This window comes from Cataglyphis hispanica, chromosome 3, assembly GCF_021464435.1.
Source record: "Cataglyphis hispanica isolate Lineage 1 chromosome 3, ULB_Chis1_1.0, whole genome shotgun sequence".
Taxonomy (NCBI): Eukaryota; Metazoa; Arthropoda; class Insecta; order Hymenoptera; family Formicidae; genus Cataglyphis; species Cataglyphis hispanica.
This window is the reverse complement of record NC_065956.1, coordinates 8,948,427-8,973,184: the sequence shown is the minus strand read 5'-3', so window position 1 is coordinate 8,973,184 and position 24,758 is coordinate 8,948,427. Positions and strand designations below refer to the sequence as shown.

The 24,758-nt window shown below is 34.2% G+C and overlaps 1 protein-coding gene across 3 annotated transcripts in view; it reads right to left on the bottom strand.

Moving 5' to 3' along the window:
* LOC126848222 (hypoxia-inducible factor 1-alpha) overlaps positions 1-24,758 on the bottom strand; it is a 43,305-nt gene that overhangs the window by 4,094 nt on the left and 14,453 nt on the right. For all 3 annotated transcript variants that reach the window (XM_050588925.1, XM_050588924.1, XM_050588923.1), the window contains exons 7-13: positions 22,209-22,356; positions 4,710-5,136; positions 3,487-3,742; positions 2,538-2,890; positions 2,093-2,328; positions 1,833-1,975; positions 1,179-1,714 (exon numbers count right to left, since the gene is read on the bottom strand). In XM_050588925.1, the coding sequence (XP_050444882.1) occupies positions 1,179-1,714; positions 1,833-1,975; positions 2,093-2,328; positions 2,538-2,890; positions 3,487-3,742; positions 4,710-5,136; positions 22,209-22,356 (2,099 nt within the window). The remainder of the gene's footprint in view (positions 1-1,178; positions 1,715-1,832; positions 1,976-2,092; positions 2,329-2,537; positions 2,891-3,486; positions 3,743-4,709; positions 5,137-22,208; positions 22,357-24,758) is intronic.

The window sequence follows — 24,758 nt, the reverse complement described above, 5'->3', positions numbered from 1 at the left end:
TATATATATATATATATAAATCTCTAACAAAACGCATATACAATTCTAGAAATATCATAGTAAATATCAACTTACAGGTATTTCTCTTTTTCTCTGTCTTTCTCTTTCTCGTCACATACATTAGTTCTTTGTTTTTCATTTCTAATGCGAGAAAAAGCGTAATTATTGCCTAGATTATATTCTATATATATGTACTACATCTCCATATCTAAGATAAACATCGAACGCGCAGTGCATTTTAGGATTAAACGACCAAGCGAAACTACCTCGCTCGGTTATGCCTTCTCTTCGATTCGCAACAGACTCAGTTTGCATTTCCTTTTTCTTTAAAACCCAATCTTTACGCTTTTGCCTTCTTTCCGCTCTACTTTGTAATCTCAGACATCTTGATCTTTGGGCTTGGAGACGCAAGCTCAAAAAACAAGCAAACGTATAAAAAGTAGGAAGAACTTCCATCGCCCGAAATGACGATTAGATACCAACTCGCTGCTTCCTCTGGCTCTTCGCGGCTATATTTTTGATCTTGTGAAAAATCGATCGTCAACCTTGTTTTTTATGGCTTCGAATTGCGTGTGAACTTTATTTATATTGCTTTTCGCAAGAATTAAGTAATACCGCGATTTAATTGACTTCAGACAATGTTTGTAACATGAAACAGCTTTGTTGAGAGCATCCGACAAACGAATACACCGGATAATATCACGCAAATGTGAACGCGTTTACATTTGTCGAATATCTATCTGACGAATAAACATGTGAATCGTCCGTGACCGACTGACAGTCTCATGTGTTTGGTCTCGATTTAAATCAAAGTTCTCTCTATAATTCAAAAAACACTTTGACATTTCTGTGGTCAAAGCACAAGTTTGCGATTATAACTACATGATTTTCAAGCGAGTAACGTCTTCAATTTCTAACGTCGAAGTTCTCTCTAAACGGATTCTATTTTAATCTTCTTGGAGAAAACGCGAATTTCCGGAATTCCGAATAATTTCGCTACATTATCGAGAGATCATTTGTCTCGCCTTTGGGAGAGAATCGACGACGACGAAATGGCGGCTGAAAAAATGTGGTTCTTCAGACTTTTATCAAGTTTTGTGCCGGAAGTGTTCTCACGCGTTCGCGATACTTCTCGCCGTCGGCTTCGGTTTCATCAAGCAAACGTATCCCGCACTCACATCGCAGCCAGAAACCAGGAGATTCATTAGCACGCTGCTGCCGCCACAGGTTGGATTCTGGTTACGGCTTGTCGTTCCCATTCTATCTAGATCGTCGCCGACACGATTTCCACCTCCGCCTCCTCCCCCATGATCGTCTTCTGTCCCAACGAGATCGATGACATCGTTGAGGACGCGGGCGCGTTGTTTGGAATTATCTCCGCGACGATGTTCACCGCTGCCATCGTTGGATGACGACGTCGTGTGTGACGATACGACGCATGGTATCTGTGGTGATACGAGACGACGCAGAAGCTGGCTATTGCAAGTATTGTCAAAACTCGATTGCGATGACTTTTTATAGGATGTCGTCGATGCTCGCTGCTGCTTCGTCAACAAAGTGCTGTCAAAATTTACGCGCTCGAAAATCGAGTCATCGCACTTGAGGCGTTTGTGTTCGCTCTCAGAGTCCAGATTAAGTCCGGAATGAATGCGTTTATTAGGACGGTCAGTCCGTTCCTGGTTAGAAGACCATCGAGTGGACTCGAGGATTGTGTCTATAACATTAAAACAAATAAAAATAAAAGTTTCATAGATAATAAAAATAAAGAATATAATTACAGACACATAAAGAGAGTGCGTGGAGATAGGGAGATTGGGAAAAGGTGCGCTCACTTTTTTTAGTTATTTGTCCGAAGAGTGGATTCATCAGACCTCCGCCGTGATCGTTGTATCGCCGCGATACCGCTTGATCAGTTCGTAATAACAGTTGTGCCAGACTGCTCTCAGATCCTCGCTGCTCTCGATCATCGAGTAACCTGTTAGAGAAGAAACAACAAAAACGTAAACGAGAGATGTATTCGAAAAACAAAAAAAAAAACAAATAAAATGATATCAATATTCTTTCATTTAAAATTATTGAGTATGCGACTTACCATTTCGAAGATCCTTTATCAGATTGAGATGAGCCCCACATGACCATGTCGTCACTGATGAGCAGCTCCAACGCCTCATCCTGATCCGACATTGGAATATAGGGCGCTCTGAGGGCCAGCTCGTCGTCTCCTATATTGTCGCTGATACCTAACATGAGCATCTCATCCTCGGAAAGCCCATCACCGCCGCTACCTTCTATAGGACTGCCTAGCGAGTCTACACTGCGCTCAGGACTCTGTGATCATATTGTGCATATTAACAACAAATTATAATAAATTCGCTTTATTAACAAAATAAAATTTTTGATATTCTAAGCAATTTTTAATATTTATTATTTTTTGTTTAATGAATCGATAGTGATAAAATTCAAAGGCATCACTCTTAAAAGAATACTTCATTAGTTAAAATATCTTCATTAATTTGTCGAAGACTGTGATTGCTCACCTGCCGATATTTCGATAGGGATGGTGATACAGCACTTGAATCGATATCACAGGGACTTCCGGGCGAGTCGCCGTACATGAAGGGGTCACTATCGGCCAGGCGATCGGTCGTGTTCTTGTTTTTAGTAGTAGTGCTCACCAGGTCTGTCTCTTTAAGAGACTCCGAGAGATCCGGGGAACGTAATTCCGGCGTCAGAGTATCGCCCGGACTTAGTAAGGGACAACCGTAATTGTCGTTGCCGAAGATAAACTCGTCCAGCATATCCGACAGAAAGGGAGTGTCCTCCAGAGGGACGCATACATCACCAGCCGTGGGCGCGAGGTGCGTCAGATCCTCCGGCTCGTCCTTCAACACTATAAAACACGAAAAATATGCGATTTAACACCCGGCTCTTCTATCTAATTACTTAATGAACTCTGAATGATGATTAAACATTGATCAGAAAACGGAGTGTAAAAATAGCGTAATAAGCTATGATAAAAATTGAAGACCCCGACATAAAGTCTAAGTATATAGAATATCAAATTATTAGTTCCATCGATCAAACTGAAATTTTAAATTTTATTCGAAGAAGTCAAATCAAATCAAACAATTCAATTTAGTTAAAGATAAAGAAAGTGAAATAAAAAAACAAAATTGCAAAAAATATAATTAACTATGTAATAAATAATATAATTAACATTGCGTTTGATATCTCCAATCGGATAAAATATCTCTACAGGTCATATGCAATGTGCTATTAAAACGATAAATAATTCTCATACGTCAATTCATGCGTCACATTCTCTTTTTTTATAAGTATGCGTTTTTTTTCTTTTCCCCTCAAAAAAAATTTCGAATATTATGTTTACGATAGAACAAAAATCATTCTGAACAGATCCGTAATAGTTGCCAAGATATTCAATCCCTTTCTTTATTTGAAAAGAATCCGTTCCAACAGAATACGCACTGGTAAGACCCGGCTGATCCTCGCTGAAAGTCAGGAAGCCCTTGTTCATGTCCTCGGTGCGAGGCGCGAAGATACTCGCTGTGGCCGTCTGCGGCGGTGGTCGGCACGATAGTTGCGGTTGTTCCTGTTGCTGCTGCTGTTGTTGTTGTTGCTGTACGGTGGGCACGAGCGGCGCGAACAGATGTTTTGTAACCGCCTGCGGCCGATCACGACGTCCGACACTATCTGAGGAATCACGCTCCACCGCCGGTTTATCCTGAAACCGAAGATTGCATGATCGATCTAGAGGGGAGGAGGCCAAGGATACGTTATTATGGCTCCAGATAAGAGCGATAGCCATCCTAGAACTTGCTATACGTCGGCGTTTAATCATGACTTCAATTGTAATCTTTGTATTAACAATATTTCAGAATGTTTGATATTCTTATTAAATTTGAGAATTTAGAATATTTAGATTCCTTTTTCATTAAAATATTCAACTTCAAAAAATTTTTATCAAATATTATTTTTATTATATAATAATTAAAAAAAATAAAAAATTATTTTTATAAAATATAGAATATATTATTTTTGTTTATTTTGTTTATATTTATTTTCTATAAAAAATTATTAAAATACCGCGTGCAATGATTTGAAAAATAGATAAAACTTCAAAAAAAATATAAAAAACTGAAATATTTAGAAGCTTAATTTTGCCCCCTTGATAATTATTTGACCCTGTAATAAATTGCTCTCTTTCTCTCAAGAGAATGCGAAATCGATTACGTTATCCCAAAATACGAAAAATTTCGACCCTACTTATTTTTACTTTATCATTTTGCGATAAGAGAAGTAAGCAATGGGATTACAGCATCGATAAGAGATGATGACCCGAAAAATATCTCCAATAAAAAATAATTCTAGATTAGAAGAAAATTTAAAAAATAATTAAAATTTATTTTTCATACTTTATACATATCCTGCGATAAGAGTTGCAATTATCATATAATAAAATAATCCGAATTTCTAAATTTTAAGAGCAAAACTTTAATCATCAAAGAGAAAAATTTTTTTTCAATTTCCTAAGTCCTAAATAAAATTCCATGAAAATTCTCTCCAATATCTTTCAAATACAAAAAAAAAAAAAATCTTTAAGAATTCAAGGTTTTCTATTTAAGGTTTTTTCAGCTAATAAACACCCTGCATGGACTGCTAATTCGATTCTATCGAATACACAATCGTACCTGGAAAATAAAGGGTGTTTTCGCAAATGGCGGCCGGCAGCAGTTATGTCGATCTGCCGGCTCGTCGTTCTCCTTCAACGATTCGTTGATCGATTCCTTGAGAATTCGTACGGACGTCTTCTTTTCTTGTGTCTGTTTCGAGAAATCGTCGTCCTTCCGCGTGTCGTCTTTTCCGTTCGCCGAACGGAAGATGGACGCGGTGACAGCGAGCGGTCGATCGTCGCTTCTCGATTCGTCGTCGATGACCAATTCCTTCGCGGAAATCTTCTTGTCGTCGTTCAGCACCTGACACGAATCCGACATCGGTTTGATAGCACCGGTCGCCACCGGAGTCAGCAACGATCTCTCCGACTTCACGAAATCGGCACCGCTATCACACGCGGCCAGCTGGCGCACGCTGTATACTTCATCCTCGTGCTCGAGTCCACTGTAACCAAAATCACGAGCTATCGGCGTGGATAACGTGTCCTCATCCTGGGACTCATTATCCCGAAACTTGACTAAGCAATTTGGATCGAAAAGCAAAGATTGCGAAGAAGATACGATAAAACTTGTCGCAAAAACGTGTGAAAAATTTGAAAAGAAATGATTTAGAAAAATTTTATTATGAAATTTAATTATATATAAGAAATGTAATCTTATATAATTTCGACATCAATTTTCTTAGAGAAGAACATGCGACATACAACACACACGATATAGGGTTGTATAAAAATAAAAAGAAAAATTAAAAAAAAAGTAAAATACAAACAATTCAAACGTGAAAGTTGCAACCTTTTTTGCAATTATGTATCATTTGTAAGATGAAAAATAATGATGATAACAAATCGAGAAACATTATATAAATATATCTTATTTAAGAATTCTCACAGAAATTTTATTTTAATATAAAAAATTAAAAAAGAGATAGGAAGAAAAACATATTTTACATACTTTATATATTTTAAGTTTAGAATTAATTATCAGACTAAAATGAAGCAGGCGTGTATAATTTAGAAATAATTTGTTTCTAATAAAATTTAATATAAAATGGAATCTAATGAAGAGCGAAAAGTGGAAGGAGAGAAAAGCTTGAGCAAAAGAAAGATATCAAAACAAGATACTGAATCGCTTGTTTAAACGACGGCTTTACATGAGTTGATAAATGTCACATTATTCCCATCGTAGTTGCTACAATTGCCGTTTACTCTGAGAACAAAAACATGCAACGTTCGACTAGATATTCCTTTCATCGACTAGCCGTTCTTATCCAACGACAGTACATCGGACGATACATCGCGTTATGACACATAGCGATATATACAGGCTGCTGTATTTATCGCCCGCGAAATCACGTGGGCACGCATGACACGATCCCAAACTCGAACACGATACGAAACTCTAGGCACTCATCTCACACGAAATGTTCCGCATGTACACACGTGCCTGTCAACGAAAGCATTCGCTATCATTCGGTGACGTGTGGAATGTACAGACAGCTGTCACGAGGCACATGTGACTGGGGAAGTTTAAAATGGACTGTCGAACCATGCTTAAACCGGAAAAAACATCTTTCGAAAGTGACGAAAAGGGTGGTTTTTATAACGATCAAATATTTTACGGTCACATATACTAATCTAATAATTATTTTCTAATAATAATAAATGAATGAATGTAATATTATAAATACAGTGATGCGTACATATAAATGGAATTTCAATGTAATACAATTAGTAGCTATCATTTTTTTGTCAACAATGGCTATATAATATATCAAACAAAGGTATTCATTATTTTTTAAATATAAATAATATAATTATTAGTTTATTAAATAATTTAATAAATTGATCACTATACGATTAAAAGAATCACATATATATATTAATTATAATTTGAAATAAAGATTAATTTTGATCTTTTTTAGAGATTCACTCGTAAAATTTTTTAGGAAGTATTTTTCTATTTTGAATCGATAAAAATATAACTTTATATTTCGTAAGCTCATATATTCTATCAATATATTATATACAATATATGCATTTTTCTTATATATTCCCTTATCTCCTAATATCTAAATTTATGTGTCAAGGCACTTTTGTTTTCATGTCTACATAAATATGTCTATATTAAAAAGCGGAGTATAAGTAAAAAAAATATATAAATTTATAAAACTATAAATTTAAATAACTAATGTTCTTTATGAAGAAATATTTACACATACGCACATCATTTTTCAAGATAAATAAATAACAACTTAATCATATTAAAATTCAGTTTTTTTTTTTGTTTTTCATACGGACTTCTTGTATTATGTATATTACTCATCTTCAGATAATAATATTTAAGATGTCCGAGCTGGTCTCTATATTTAATTCTTCTAAACTGTAGAATTTTCTTTTGATTATGCTATCGTAGAAATGTAAATAAAATCTCAAATCTACTTCGAATAATTTCGAACCTTTCTCCCTTCTGCCCTTTCAATTATTTGAGATTGTGTCATGATATTAATTGAAAAATGTACTACAAGAATATCACTATCTTTATTAGTCTCGTGAGTTCCGAATCAGTTGTCGTCTCACATTCATCCGGACTCTGTCTCTGACAACAATATCGTCGTCGCCCTCTCATACACTCTGTATCTCTTCTCTCTCTCTCTTTCTCCCTCCACTCATTTGTGCTCTTTCATTCTCTTTCTCTTTCAACTCGCGCAGCAACTAAGCACAGAAGCTCGCTGTAATTATGAGAAGGCGCTTATGTAACCGGCGACTCGTGATCGGCTTTTTCCGCACGTCGTACTTTATTCGCGGCCATATTCCACGCTTTGTTTTCGAAATGTTTTTACGGGATGTCTCATGAATAGTACGTGATGACTATCCTTTCTGATGACGAAAAAAATTTTTCGAGAGAAAAAGAAACGTTGCGCGTTAAGTTGGATTATAAATGCACCAAAATTAATTTGGAATTCTATGATATTACGCTTCACAGATTTATGCTGCCGATGAGCACTCGATGATTGACAGGAGACACGTCTTGCGAGATGAAAAAAAAAAACCGTTATTATTTCTCAGATTGCAAAGCAATATCGATATGGCAATCTCTTACGTCACACGTGTTACATAGCGCCGTGTATATTTATGTGAACACAATCATTACTGAAAAGTTGATTCATCGAATTGGATTTTTTATAAAAAAAATATCAATCGCTATTTTTAAATCGCAATTGTGACAAAGATTAAACGTCACATATTGTTTTTGCCAACATGTGAGAGAATTGAAATAAGAAAAGTAACGTTTTCAACACACATGCGGAAAAATATCGTGAAAAGTCAAATAAAATAAACTATAAACTGCAATAACAATCTAATTTCTGCAATTTGTACGTTTGTTGAAAGAGATATATTGTAAACCAAAAATAAAACAAGCTTTCTCATTTTTTATTCATTATATTTTTGTTTCTTTTAATAAAAAAAAGACCGAAAAATGTATTAGCAGTATATAATATTAATCGCTCAATGTCGTGTTTCTTCGACATAATAAGATCCACGAACTCTCGCTTACGTAGGCACGATTACGTCTATAGTTTTCTTCGATCACACAGATATAAAGTGACTCTGGCCTTAACCCCAAAGATAACCCGGATGTATATATTGGTCTAAACAACACACAACGCATCTCGTCTGCAGTTATGCACGATTTTAAATCTTCTAACCATGCGTTGACCCTCATAAGCTTCTAATTTTCATTTTAAGAAAACAAATAATTTTTCCTAATGCAAAGATTAATTGTTGCAATAAATTACGTCTCTTAAATTATTTTATATAATAAAGAAAAAATGCAATAGAATTAAGTTTCTAGAAATTTGTTCTATTGATTTTTATAGTTTTTTGAATAAACTAAAAAAAAAAATGTCTCTCTCTTATAAATAAAAATTTAGTATTCTATTTGTATATAAAAGATCAAGTAGCATGTATATAGAATCGACTAATGCTTACACTACATATGTTAATTAATTTATTACCTCCCTTTTAATTTAATTATTAACCACGTTTTAAGAGACGAGTTTTCTTGAAAGCTGCGTTACGCCATATTTAATTTAGCATTCGCGATGTCAATTCGAGGCAAGATATTTTCGGTTATAATCTTATTAATCCAAATTTACAGTGCGTGTAGGATCTTTTACGGATCTCTTTATACGTGTCTTTTTCGCGGTTGAGGATCCGCAAAGTCAGATGGTGGAATTATTCGTTGCGGATGATTCGTGCGCACGGATCTACGCGGAGGCTAAGTGACTTTAACCGGTCGCAACAGCCCGGTAATTGCCGCAAATTGACCAGCGGATCCCAAATGCGTGTATGCGATAAGGCGTGTGTGCGTGCAGATCGTATGTAAATCACGCACGAGAGAACACTTAGGGCAGTTCCAACGCACATTGTGTGCGAACTGGAATCCATTCGAATTAAGGAACGAACGAGCGAATATATTATCTAAACAATCGGCAAAAATCTGAATATAAATGAAAACAGAATAAAATAGATTTAAGACTTTAATATAAAATAAAACGAACATTGGTGAAGCAAAACGTATCTTCCAACAGATATCAATAAAATTACATACACAAGCAAATTGTTGAGTCGCATTAATATATACGCTCTTGCCTCATTGTATTCATATCGATCTTAACTTATCATAACTTATCATTATTTTATGAATTTATTATGTATGTTTGTTTGATTTTTCACCTTTGTTCATAATAATTCTTACTTCGTTTATGTAAAGTTCTTGCGTTTCGCTTTTCCTTGACGGCGAGAGCTCTAGAATTGTTAAAATTGGATACATTTATTCATTTGCTCTCTCGATTGGACTTAATTTCAAGAGAAGCTTTAAAACGACGCTCTTTATCGTTTCTACATGAAGCCTCTGTGTAAATAAATATAATCGCGAGACAATTTTGAAGCGATAAAGTGCATCAAAATGCACTTTCGGCTGCATTAAATTTTTTAAATATAAAAGATAATTGTATATTTCTGTTCACAAATAAAAAAGTGGGATATTGTATGATTGAATTAAAGTAAAGTTGCCAAAATAGATTTAATATCGAAGAGATTCGCGAAAAAATTCTAAGGACGAGCATGATCTTTCCATAAGAAAACTTTGTTTTCGATCAGAATGCGAACAATTTAATTGCAATCAATTAAAAAGTCGTTTAACATTTAAAAGATATCTAATAATATTTTATGTGTGTGTGTCATGAAATATATAATTATCTTTTGATAAAAGTTTCGTCATAGATGTCAAAATGTCAACCAGATATAAAGAACAAGATATCGTAAATTCTTTTGATATCAAATTTGTGCATGATATATTTATGACATAAGTTGCAAGAATTTCAAGTCTTTGCGTATCGTTTATAAATTTTTATATCTTCTTTTCTGCAATCTAGTAAGAAATTTTCCTCTTCTGTATTACAAGCAATAAACAAATTTTATTACCGTTTCCAAGCAAAGGGATCGCAAGCATATATTATAATAATATATTAAAAAGCTATAAAATAAAGATTTATAGTGAAATTATAATAAAACGCAGAAAAGTAGACAAATAAAATTAACGAATTTTCGCAAGGAAGGATAAAAATCCGAGTGATTTATTGTTTTACGGCGCGGGCACACACACAAATATGTAATTTAACAAATAAATTGTTTATCAATGACAATCTCTCCCGAAAAAATAATCAAAGAGAGACGAGTAGTCTAGATTAAAAAGGAAGAAAGAGAGAGATTTAGAGAAAGTACTCAGACATAAGGGAGACTCGAGAGAAGCGCGACTGGTCCTACCGGTCCCACCGGTTCCACGTGCTCGGTTGCGCAAGCTGTCACTATTTTGGATTCCTTCGTCGTATCCCTTCCCTCTCGATATTTCGACCGCGATATTTAACCCGGCACCTAACTCAACTCGCTGGACCGGTCCAAACTCGACGAGCGGTTTGTTGTGCTTGGTCCGAGACGCACGGCCAGATTGGCGCGGTTCTCGAGGTCGACGGCGTGCCTATGATGATTGCACCACGTCTCGTTTCATTCGGAAAGAATTGATGTGATCTCAGGGCTATCGCGATCTAGCTTCAACGCGATCGAATTTAATCGATAATCATTGAGAGATATATTCACATAATATATAAAAATATTATATAATTCTATTTTTTTAAATAATAGTCTATCATTGCAATCAATTTTTTTAATCACTCTTTCTTGCGGGTTAATTGAATAACAAAACTGCGCTCTTCAATTAATTTCAGAAAACTTTATAATAGAATCATAATTTGAAATTTAATTATAAAAATATATATATGGCGTGCAAAATTGCAATAAATAATAATTTCCGCTAGAGAAAAATTCATCTTAAGTACCAAATATGTTAAATTCAATTCCAAATATGATTTTCTAAGCTATTCTATATATTAGCTATTGTATATATTGAGTGGAAAAAGATTTTTATATTATATTAATTCTTTTTCATAAGCGTGACAAATCTAATATTTTCGTTCCTCTTGTTATCAACAAGTATATAAAGAAAAATGGGACTTTTCCTCTCGAGCTTTTTTCTTTAATCTCTCTAACTTCCCTTCAAGTTTTTCATCAACAGATGAAGAAGAAATTACTTAATGAGTCTTAATAGCTTTAAAATTGACGATAACTAAAGTTGATGATACTTGATCATAAATCTTTTCTTATATTAAACGTAACACTAGGAAATGATCCACCGTACAATCTAAGAATGCGGAGTGTAAATAATGTAAATAAATAAATGTGAATAAACTTTAATTTATATATCAAGAGTGTATATATAATATCCACGCTTAATAAAGATATAAACATTTAACGTTAAACGCAAAAGTCAGAAGTGGAATTCTTAAATGGTCTAAGTTTTTTTCATGTTTATACAAATAAAATTATCTCATAAACACAGACATTCGATTTAGCACGACGACATGCCCATCCGTATGTTTACGAATATTGTTTACGAGTATCGCCTATCATCCGATGTGCATAATCTTCCGATGTGTGCGCGTAGCCAGATGATACATTTTTAATTCTAGGACCGCGTATCCTTGCCAACGCGAGATTTAGCACCTTGCAAAACACGTACTTTTTGTTGCACAAAGGTACGCCGATTCGCACCGTGCCAAGTGCAATAATAAATCATTATTCTTTTGTATTCTTGATGTTTTTCTTATAAGCAAATTCGCGATTTACTTTTAACATTAATATATTCTCAACATTATTTTGTATATTTATATTTCCAAATATATTTCTTTGTATTAATTAATAATTTTGTATAACATTATTTCGTATTAATATTGCTGATAAATAATTAAAATAATATTCAAATATTCACAATCAGATCCAAATCAGTTTCAAAAAATATTCAACCAAAATCTGCAAAACTGTTTTTAAAAATTACAAAAATTATGTACACTAGCTATTTACGTAATGTGTGCAATTTTGATATTCTTTTAAAAGTTTTGAATTAATTTTTCGGTCAATAAAATTTTTATCAAAACCGTTTTTAAGCTTGAACGTTTTGATAAATATTATTAAGCACTTTAAATTCTTTTAAAATATACTTAATTAACTAAACAAAGGTAAGTTATTCGCTTGCACTCCCGAAGCTTCGTTCACAAAAACTCCTCAATTTTTCTTGTAAACTTAGCACAATAATTATGCGTCAATTTAAATTTTTCCAGTTTAAATTTCAAAGTAGGTATTCTCTAATATCTCTCTTTCTCTCTCTCTCTCTCTCTCGCGCTGCTTTTACATCTCATTGTCAGTATTGACGCGAAATCGACACACATACCGGGTGGTTCGAAAAAGCGGCGGATCTCTCGACAACACTGTTTATCTCACACAAACACCGTCGCTGTCAACGTCGCGTTACGTAACGGTTGGGCTGCGATGATAACAGGCGCGCATCTTTCTGAATTGATCGCGATACACAGAGTGTCGCAGATCTCGCACACACGAACGTATTATATGTATTATACGTCAAATACGCGGATTTGATTTATTGTTGACATCTTATAATACCATCTTCATCTCTCTCCCTCTTTTCTCTCTTTTTCTCTTCATAGTCCCGCATTACTTTTATCGGCATTACTATCTCATTTACAATTAGTCTCAGCCACTGCGGAGCGTTTTTCTCGCGATACAAATTATGCTCCTCTCACGGCACTCGCGATTTTTCTTTTCCTGTTTTTATAAATAACTTCGTGGAACAATGTTAAAAGTCATATTTTCCAAAAAAAAAAAAAGAATATTGCGATGTTATTTAACACATAAAATCCATCGCTTTATTACATATTTTTTTAAAATTAAAAAAAAGAACATTTTACATCAAGTCGATAAAATAATCGGACACTCTAAAATCCGATATTCTAAAATGTAGGATTTATTATCATTGATTCGTATCACTGTTCCACTCAACTGCTCGTAAATATCATACGTTTTTTATTAGACGCAGAATATCAAAACGTATTATATTCTTCCACGCAAGATTATACCACGTAATAAAACCCGCTATTATTAGTCGCTGAATCTAATTTCAGGATAGGAGGGGTAAATAACCGCGATATCGGATTTTCTCTTTCGCGATATGGAAGCCATCGAACGGCGTATTCGTAGATTCGGAAGATGACACAAACAGAGAAAGAGAGAGAGAGAGAGAGAGAGGATCGAAGAAGAGAGTTGGACGGGTGTTAGTCTCCTCGTGAATCGCGATTGCGCAACCGAGTGCCTGCAGGCGGAATTCGCGAATACGCTGCCAGCGGATGCTGCGAGCGCGCGATGGAATCCGGCCAAAAGCGCCGCGCGTCTCGAGGATCAAGCTCTGTTATTAAATCGTCGACGTAACGCGGGATCGGTTTTCGCTCTCGCCGAACGACGAAGATCAGCTTCGACATCGATATTCCGGATATTTGGGACGTTGATCCAAATATCTTGCGATTTTTCGCGAAATTAAAGATCATTAAGTTTTGAATCGAGATAATTTTAGAAATTTATACTTGAAGATTTAATTTTATTCGGTCTCTGTAAAATTTTCCAGAACAATTTTTCACAATTCGCACAGTTCAATTTTTTTTTTTTTTTTTTAGATTCCTTGAAAATTGTGAGACGATTTTTGAATTTTTAATCCTGGCACCATAGAATCTATGTCGTATTGTTTTTCTCTCTACTTGAAAAGAACATTTGACATTTGATTTTCATTCTTATTGATGAAGCAAATCATTAGACATTTAAATCTCTAAATCTAGAAACTTTAAAACTTTCGCGGTTCCTTCGATATGGATTATTTGAAAATTTTTTACGTATATTTACGAACCCTTGGATCTTTGAACATTTCTTCTGGATCTATACCGGGTATCTTAAGATATTCGACGTCGGATCTACGACTCTTCGAATTCCACGATCGCGAGCGAGCAAAGCGAGGCACGTTTTGTGCTCTTATCGCGAGGCAACCACGTCGAGTTTCGGCTCCTACGACGGACAGAAAAGCACTGGCCGAGATACGTGGGTCGCGCGTCGTCGATTGCGTCGCGATGCACTTGCCGCGTTCACCGCGCCAGCGTTTGCATCGCGCTTCTTCACTCTTTATCTTGCCATCTCTGTCGGTCTCTCGTCATTCAGGTATTCGATTTGCAAATCGCAATCTGTTCGCAAAGTCACGGAAGATCGTGCACGAAAATCCGTTGGTTTTTTAAACGCTTCGCGTTATCTGCCTATCCGCAAGTTTTCCGAGTGTCTAATTGCATTGTACGTTATCGGTTCCTGTTGACTTACATAGTAAATATGCAAGTTAATAAAATATGATTTTAAGTATTACAACGTTGTTTTCAAGAATGCGCAATAAATTTACTTGTGCATGCGATCAGATGATGATATAAAAATTTAGCGAAGGAATCAAGTCATATTGAACAGTCAATCTGTACACTTGAAATAATTAAAAAATGAAATCTTATTATCACGAAATTCTGTACTTTTCATCGCACGTAGTTTGAAAATAAATATGTTATCACTTTTGCTAAATGTTTGATTAAATTTAATGGCATTCCACAATAAGTTTCTGAGATTACGCCTTTCGATCGTCCATCAAAGGTGACTGCAAATATTCAGCAACGGTCGATGTCGCGATTTTGCATATATAAACGCCAGTCATGAAGGTTTTCTGTCGGTAAAATCAAAGACATTAACATTATGCAAACATTGATATACGAACTTGCTCGCTACTCCGATACAAATTGCGAATGAATTTGAATATGGTCGAAATACGATTCTTGGGAAACTCGTACAGGAAACATGCACGCAATCAATCGTAAATGTACCACTAATATAAAATAAAAAAACGCTTGATTATATTATTATTCAAACAATTTCTCCGACCAAGAGAGCGAAAGCACTTTGTCGCTCCTCATGCGTCTATTTTCCTTTTTTTCTTTTACACCTGCGCTCGTATATCTCGTCAATAGCTCGATAACTTTTTCGCAGAAAAACTGATGGAGAAACAAACAATCTTCATGAAGGAATTCAAAAATAATACGATGCTATCGTCGTTCACACGTGACGATTTTTCCCGATCGCGCGATCATCGACTTGTAAGATCCTCAGATCTGTGGAATTTCCTTCTCCACTCTCGAAAGAACTCCGCATCGTGGATTATTCGACTGTCGAAATTATTCATGGATTCCACAGATCTTAAATTAAGGTTTCATAGAGATTCCGAGATTCATAAATTACTCGATTCTATTCGACTTTCTTTCTCTCTTTGACAGTTGAACACGCGAGGGCAATGTGACAGCGATGAACGTAAGCGCTCGCCGCCGATAGGTATCAATCGAGGCCGTTCGATACAGATCGATTTGACCGCTGTTCTTCTCCCCCCTCCCCCTTCATTGCCCCTTCTACGTCTTGTCGCTGAAAACGATCCCTTATGCAATCGATCTGGTTAAGCTCTCAAGGTCCCGAGTCTCTGCGCTCGATGCACGGTCAACGCAACGGACCGAAAAGAAAAACGCAAGAATAAAAATGCACCGCTATTATTGTTTTAATTAGAATTAAGAGATTTGTGACGGTTAACAATATTCTATTCGCAATGCGTTGCACAATTTCTCTTCGCTCCTAGAAATATAGAAAACAAATTCTAAAACGATATTTCGCTACATAAACTGAATTGCCGCTTGCGGAGAGAAGCGTGCACACAATTCGCCTGCAAAAATAATCCAAATGGCTGGTCGCTAAAAGCGTGCTCGGGGAACGCCTCTCGTCAACCGCATCTCCACCGTCGTCAAATAAAAATGTTCCAGCCGAACGGTTCTTGACTCGCCGGGAAGTGATCGACGTCGTTCGCGTAACCGGGTTCGCGATCGGAACAGCGGTGTTGCAGCGATGTGACGGACCAGCTGACGTTAAGGACGCGAAGAATTATTTTGAGATACCACAGCACGTGGCCGCATCCGCGACGTCAACCCTCAGCTGTAACCCGAATGGCGCGTCTCGCTCGCGATTTAGAACGTTTGCTATTTCGCCGCGAGTTAATAACAGCTATTCTCTCTCTCTCTCACTCTTTCTTTGAGTTTGTTTGATATGTATATATATATATATATATATACATATATGTATGTATGTATGTATGTGTTTGTTGTGTATGTATCTTCGGTTTATATTTTTGTTTTGAAATTATTAAATTTTCGAATGACTTTATTTACACACACAGTGATTTATTAGGCGATGTAATACCATTCGTTTAATAGAGATAAAAATCTTTCCCAATTTTTTGTTTGGAAATAAATGTAAGCCAGATTCTTTATGCGCATAAATTAATTTAATATAGAATATTAAATAATTTAAAATAGAATCGAATATGTAACAGAATAAAAAGAACGCATGATATATGATAAATTTAAGAGTATATTATTCCACTAACAAAAAAGAGAAATTAAATATAATCTAATCTAGAATTATATGTAAGCTGTTTGCAAACTATTATCAAACTCATCAAACTCAATCATTTTGATATTCCGATATGATAAAGAAAAAGAAAACGAGAGAGAGAGAGAGAGAGAGAGAGAGGAGAGAAGGAGAATATATAAAGTTATAAATAATTATCCGATTCTGTGAAAGTAAATATCCTTTATCTATGCTTGCCATACATATTTCTGCGTTTTAATTCTTTATCATATTATGGATCGTAAAAAAAAAAAATACAAAACCGAACATATTCGAGACTTAACAACGTTTTCGCAAACTCTTAATAAGATATCTTCATTTTTCTCTTTTTAAAATGCAATGCGCAGTATAATATTTTGTATCTTGTGTAATTATAACATATACACATATAGCACGCGCGAATCCTATCATGTAACATCAATATTTTCGGAGCAAGAACAGTCACATACATAAAGCGATCGATGGAAGAAAAAAATTTTCTTTGTCTTCATCATGAATATCACAGAATATCACTTTGATTCTTTTTATATCGCAATGTCCCCGAGTTATTGATATAATAATAGGTGAGTTGATTGTATAATCTTTCGAGTAAGCTATGCGGCGCGAATGCAATCCGAGCGGGAAGTCGCGGTTTCATGCGTAGCAGCTTTCAAAAGCGATCTCTTGAAGATCCTTGCAAAGAGAACCGGTCAAACACGCGCGAGAAGAGGGGAAAAAGATATTACGTTTCTTCATATGGTGGCCATGTTGTGAGAAGAAATCGCACATGAATTTATATTCTTCCTTTTTTTTTGTTTTGCGATTAGAACTTAAACTTCAAATTAATTAAAAATTAATTTAAATCTGATATATGCAATTTCAATTAAAAAAATTTCTCGCATCCATTAGATACATTTCAATCTATATAATTCAAAGAGAAGCCACGAAATTATCGATTCATGCTTTGTCTAATTATTGCCATTTTAAACAATTAATTAAAATAAACCGGAAATAAAATTATTTATTTTGCAGTTATAACTTTTCTCTCTTCTTCTATCTTTCTCCGTGAATAATATTATCATAATATTCTATCATCTTTTGAAATTTCATTTACTTACAATGATCATCGGCCACCCTCTTCGACGACACGCGAACCTTCGACTTCTTGGACGCCGCGACCGCGACTGAGCTTGCGCGACGCACCACTTTCGCCGTCCGTCGTCGCTCTCGCTTTCGTTCGACTGTTGGGAGAGGGTCGACGACGCGGATGAGACGACGCGTCTGGGTCTGGGTGCGAGTATCGACGGCGAGGAACGGCGGCTGCGACGTCGTGACGCGCAAGCGTCGCTTCCGCCTCCCCGAATACGCGCTCTCGTTTTCGATGTTGCTTCAAGGGGAACGAACCGAGTGAGATGAACAATATTCGAGAATGATGAAAATGGATAGATGTTAATTATCGATCTGTGTGTGCGGCACGGATTTTCCCTAATTAGTAGTGTAATGATTGTCCAGATATATATCAGGATATCTACTTAAATCTTGTAAAAAAAATTTCTTGAAAATTTTCTGATCTTCCAGTTTTTTTTTAGTTCAACAATTTAAAATAAAGAATATTTTTAGAGATTTTTTGGCAGCAATTTTTTCAGATAAGTTTATTTATTATGTGCGTCTCCTAATATTTTTCACTTATATGGAGAAAAAGTTAAAAATTTCTTCAGTTCAGTTTCAAGTGTTACATTTGAAAATATACTAAAAACACTGAATAGCTTTTATAAACATTTTGCACCTGCATAACCTTTTTATTTCATCATTAAAAAAAGATTACAATAAAAAATATGTACTGGATATTCTATGTATATTCTAAAGACATTGAATATATATAATAATGTATTTTAAATACATATAATATAAAACTTAGCCAATTTTGATAGATTGCCGATTGCTTACAATATAACAAAATTTTTAAAGAAAGAATTTTTTAAAATTTCCCGAATTGAAATAAAATTCCACAAGAATTTCCTGATTTTGCCAGATAATGCCAGAAAAATGTTTGGGAATTCCTGAGGTTCTCCATATTTTTTTCAAAAAGTAAACGCCCTACATATTTTATATCTAAAGTAAGATTTCTAAGGATGTAAGAGAAACACATAACTTACGAGACACGGACTTTTGCATCTATTTGCCGAGTTGTATGTAATAGATAATTGAAGAGTCTATATTTAAGTAAGTCTATAAATAAATTGAGAGTTAGTTTGCTTTTTCTAATTGCCTTAGCTCTTTATATATTTAATTTAGCCGAGATATTTTTTGCGACTTCTCGTTAAAATTATTTTTTTGCAAAGAACATTTGCAGAGTCAGCGGTTAAATCAGCAGATCAACCGAAGTATATAATGTAAGCAATATAAAGTCGAAAATTACGGTGCCAAAAGCAGATTAAAACATTCTAACATTCTTACATAGAACATAGCATTCGTTTTAGAATGTGGAATAATATCTTTAATCTCAGCATCTCTAATCTTTATTTTAACAAAAAATATTAAAAAATCTTTATGAGATTTCTCGAAGAAATATTAATATTGTTAATAATTTTATATTACGATATTAATATCATTTCATGTCACTCTCATTTACGATAAGAATTACACTAATTAATTTTTCGCTTTATATATAAAGATCACATACAATACATACATGATCGAGATGTACAACCGCCTGCGAGAGTTTCCGCTTCCGGTAAGAGAATCAGCCGACTGAAGACTCGCGCCTTTCGTATCCGATGAAATTGAGAGTAAAAGGGAGAGTTAGAAAACTGGAGAAGAACGTAGGGCGGCGACGCAGAGATGGGACAAAAAAAACATTCAGGAGAACAGTGGGAGAGACTGGAGAGACGAGTCGGGGAATAAATGCCGGGATCTGCCAACCACCTTTCAGCCATCGGGATCGCCGCCCCGATCCGGTCAAGGAGGAAAAGGGGATGTTTTATATGGACGATACTCTCCTCATTTTCTCCTCACTTGGAAAGGGAGCGGTTTTCCAGATTCGGCGCGTATTACGGAACTGCGGGAACTGTAAGAGAGTAACGTTTGCGTAGGGGTAGGAAAGAGAGACGAGGGGAAAAAAAGAAGGGCAAAACTCATTTTATTTGTTCTTCCAATAGTGCGAGTTCTGCTTTCGGCGGCGGGGTGCAACATCATTGACGAATTTACGAGAGGGGTTAACGCTTCGCAATTTTTTCGACGAAAAAAACATCCGCGAGATGACAACTTTCTCTCTTTTTCTTTCTCGTTTTTTCTCGACACCAGAAAAAGAGAAAAGTAATAAATTTTTTTTATATAATTGATAATCTCATTTTTTTTTATTATTACGTATCAAACTCTCTTCTTTCAATCAACTAATCTCAAATTATTTTATAATATCAAATTTAACATTAAAAAGACATATCGCAATGTTGGTCGCGATTTCACTATGAATCATAAGTATTTTTATTAAACTGTTCTGTAACTGTTAGTTTGATCAAAAAAGGTGATACAAATTATTGCAAAATTTTTCCAGAAATAAAAATAGAAATCAGAGACACACACAGATATACACACATAATAATCCCAAGAGACTCGTAAAAGCAGCGGTGCTCAAATGACAGCCGCGTTTATTCGAAGTACCTTCGATAGACATGCGTAAAACACGAAAAAGTGAGGAGAAAGCCAGTTTGTAAAAGAAGAAAAAAAAGGAGATAAAAAGACAGAGTTACCCGGCTGTCTCCTCGCGCGAATTTAACCCTTGAGTGGTGCAGCAATTCGAGATAGAATGCAATAAACAGAAAAAAATAGTCCATAAAAATAATGAATCGATAAAAATAAAAGATTAAAGCAGAAAAGGTTCTAAAGCAAATTTTAGAACCCGTCAAAGTAAAATCTGTTTTACAAACAACACACACATATTTTTATATTAAAAAGAGATGTTCAAAATTTGATTTACATTAAGTAACATTTATTAAATATGCACTATATTTTAATGCAAAAATTTATTGAAACTTAATTATAATTAACAAATTTTATTCTCGAAATAAAATATCAAACATCGATAAAAATTTCATTTTTCGTATATCAATATATAATAATTCTATATAAATAAATTATCCATTATCTATTGATATATTAAAAATGATTAAGAAATACGCATTCTCTTTTTCAGCAACAAATTTTATTATTTTTTTAAATATAATTAAGATTATTTATGTCTCTTGTATGTCCAATCGAGGATTAAATCTGCACCGAGAGAAAAATCAAGGGCGCACTTACCTTGCGTGATTACTCCTTCGCAGCGTTTGCGTTCCGGAAATAACCGGAAGTAGCGTGTCCGCAGTAATAGCGGCTAATAATTTATATATCCATCTAATCGAACAAACGATCGCGAAATCAACGAGCATTGATATCAGCGTAAAACTCGCGTCGACCGTCGCATCAAGCACATTAATTAAAAAACTTAATCAATTTATTAAACTTTTTTTGCGAAATTATTAATATATATTTATTACAATAATTAACGATATATTTATTACAATAATTAAATCGAATATATTAAAGTTATAAATAATCATCGGCAAATAATTTAACTACATCCAATTATATCTTCATATTAATATTACGATATATATCATAATTTTCTATGAAATTAATATTATAAATGATGATAAGAAAATAGAAATAGAATAGATTTTTATCTCCGAAAGAATACACAAAGAAAAAAAAATAAATTGCGTTAATCGCAATTAATAATTTATTTTAAAAATATATGAAATATAGAATCAATAAGCCTATATAATAATTTTGATCGATATTTTTTCAAATTATTACATAATTTAATAATTACACAAGGGAATTGTCTTAATAGAACAGACGATGACGAATACGATAATTATGGAATTTCTCACGCAATCACATCGCGGAATTAATGAACGGAGACATCCTATCAAATTCCGCGAACCTATTGTTGCACATAATCTCGCAATATCATTATAAATTTCGGAAGCCGGCGCAAAATGTAAAAATGATTTTGCTGCTTATTTCCACGCTGACTTCTTAATTTTTATGTCAATAGAAAGGAACGATATTTGATGATGCAATAATCAGATGTAATTTATTAAAATTATTTAAATTTATTTTAAATTATTTTAAAATTTGCGCACACAAAATATATTTAAAATTTTTAAAGAATAGTCAAAAAATCTAATAAAATTTTACGAATATTAATAATAGAAAATATGAATAAAAAGTTACGATTTTGAACCACTAAAAATTAGTTACATTTTCGAGAAACCTAAGGCACTCGGTTTTTGAAAATATACACTCGGTAATCCAATCACAAAGCAATATCTACCGCAAATTCAGCCAAGTCGAGACATAACTCATTAGATATTTCTCGTATATAATTTCACAGAAAATATACATGGCAATGTATCTCATGCAAGAAACGATAAAAGCGAGATCGAAGGTACTCCGATATTATAAAAGAAAATTAATATCCAAAATATAGACAGGTGATGAATCTTACCTTAAGATGTAGTTGACGCAGACAACGGAAATCGGCTTCTGTTGCTTGGAACAGTGAATAAGAGTGGCTTGAGTGACGACCCAGGCATAGCCGCCTCGTTTACCGAGAAATCTGTAGGCCACAGTCTCGCACTGGCCCTTGCTGAACACTGAAACAGTGAGCAATGATGATGAGAGTGCGGTCGTTCCAGGACTCGGGACAAGTAAGCGCATTCGCGCGATTTTATAGCAGCGTCGCGCACGTTTTGGCTGACGAAAGATGCAGCGTAGGATTGCAAACTCTATCCTCTATCGATCGACGTAGAATTGTTAAGAGCAACGATCAGAACAATCGAAAAAATGAGAAACATCTTTATTGATCTGTTTTCGCAGAAACAAAACTTTAAATTTATTATAAAAAGACATCGCGAAAGAAATCCTATAAATTATACTTGCCGAAATTATTAAACATTATTTGAAATTCAAACAGAACTGAAATATTATTAAATTAATGTTATAAATAATATATAGAAGTTGCAATGTATTTGACAAATATTGTTTAAAAAGAAATTATTAGAGAATCTAAAATATTATATTGAATTACGAATAATATTGTCATTAATGTAATCTATTCAAAAAATTATTAATAAATTGATTATTACATAATGAACAAAAAGAAAAATTAGTCATTGTGATAGATAAATGCAATGCAAAACACTATTAAGATTCGGTCGAAGTGAAAAAAAAAAAATAAAAGCGTTTCTAATTTTGTAAGAAGATTAAAGAAAACAAAAAAGATATATCAGATATTTTATTACGGTCTCAAGTCCCGTCATAAGATCACTTCGCAAATTCCGCCGCTCAAGGGTAGTTCCTTCGCATTATCTCGTTGCTTCTGGGGAAGATTTGAGGAGAGAAAGCGGATGAAAATATATCTTTTACGTTCGCGTAAAACGTAACCGGGGCGGGATTAGTGCGATGCTGATTCGGTCGGGAAGCCAAAGTTGGTTGACGTTAAAGAGGGAGAATTCTCGACGTCGCGGATTGCCGGAACACGCAAAGCTCCTAAAGCGGCCAGCTAAATCGTCCCTTACGATTCGTACAGCCTCCAATAACGAGCGACCGACAAATACTCTTGGGAGTATATGCCTATAAAATGTGTACGTATGTGCGCGTTTCATATATAGAGTTATATACAGAGCGTCGCTTTATCAATATTGGATTTATTGACTAAAAAATTTGAAATTTCAATGTTTTATTAAAAAAGAATTATCTCTCTTATTTTTCAATTTATAATTTTTAATTTAATATTGAAATATATTCTGATATATTTGCGATCAAATAAAATTATTTGTTAAAATAATCATTTCTTGAATTTAAAATTTTTGACGACTATTATAATTGTAACATTGTTACACTTTGAATGTATAACATAATCGCTTTATATATTATAATACTTTTTCTTTTCCTTCTTCCACTCTTTCTTGATTAAATCGAATTGTAAAATAGTCTATAAATTTTTTCCAATATTTTTTATGACTTCGCACTTTGTCACCGTGTTTCATTTCCATTACGTATCTACCTGCAATTTTATGAGTCAATTACCGAAACCGGTGCGATAAAGGTGTCAGGCGATCGCATAATCGCACACGTGCGCGTTATGTGGCCCGTAAATAAAATGTGCCTAGTGGGACGCAGCAATTGCATAACTGGTAGCCGATAACGTTAGCCACGTTTACGTCTGAGGTCCTTTGAGACTATAAAAAGGATCCTCTCGTAACGTAGCGCCGCGATAAGAAAGATACGATCGTCCTTGAAATCTTATTCCTCTATGGTGTCATTCACCCGGATCGATTCACGTCATATAATCTCCTACAACTTCTCTCTTTCTCCCGTTATCAAATCCCCTTCCAATGCGCGGTTTTTATGCCTATTCGCTTTTGATGGCTATCATGGATAGCTTCCGTGTTACTCGTGTAACGAGTAACATTTACAATATCTTGGAAAGGTCAAACATGATGATCTTTATATAAATTGTCATTTAACGGTCATTCGGTTTTATACTTCAACTTGTATAACTTACGCACAATAAAATTTTTATAGAATATAGGATGTCTACTCAAATTTTGTAAAAAAATTCCCTGATCTTTCAAGAATTTTTGTTCAAAATTTCAGATAAAAAGAACATTTTAAAGAATTTTAAATGCAATTTCCTAAAATAAGTTTTTTTATTGCACGCGTTTTCTAATACTTTTTAATTCAGACAAAGAAAAAACACAAAGCCAAGTTTCAAGTGTTAGATTTACAAATCTACTAAAAAAAATTAAATAGTTTCGTTAAAATAAAAATTCTTATCTTGCATAACATTTCCATTTTTTATCATTAAAAATTAAAATAAAGAATATGAACTGCATATTCAATATTTTGTTAAGACATTCAATATATAAACAGATGTGTGTAGTATATATATATATATATATATATATATATATATATATATATATATATATATATACATCTGTTTATATATTTATTTATTTTATTTATTTATTTATTTATAATACATTTTAAA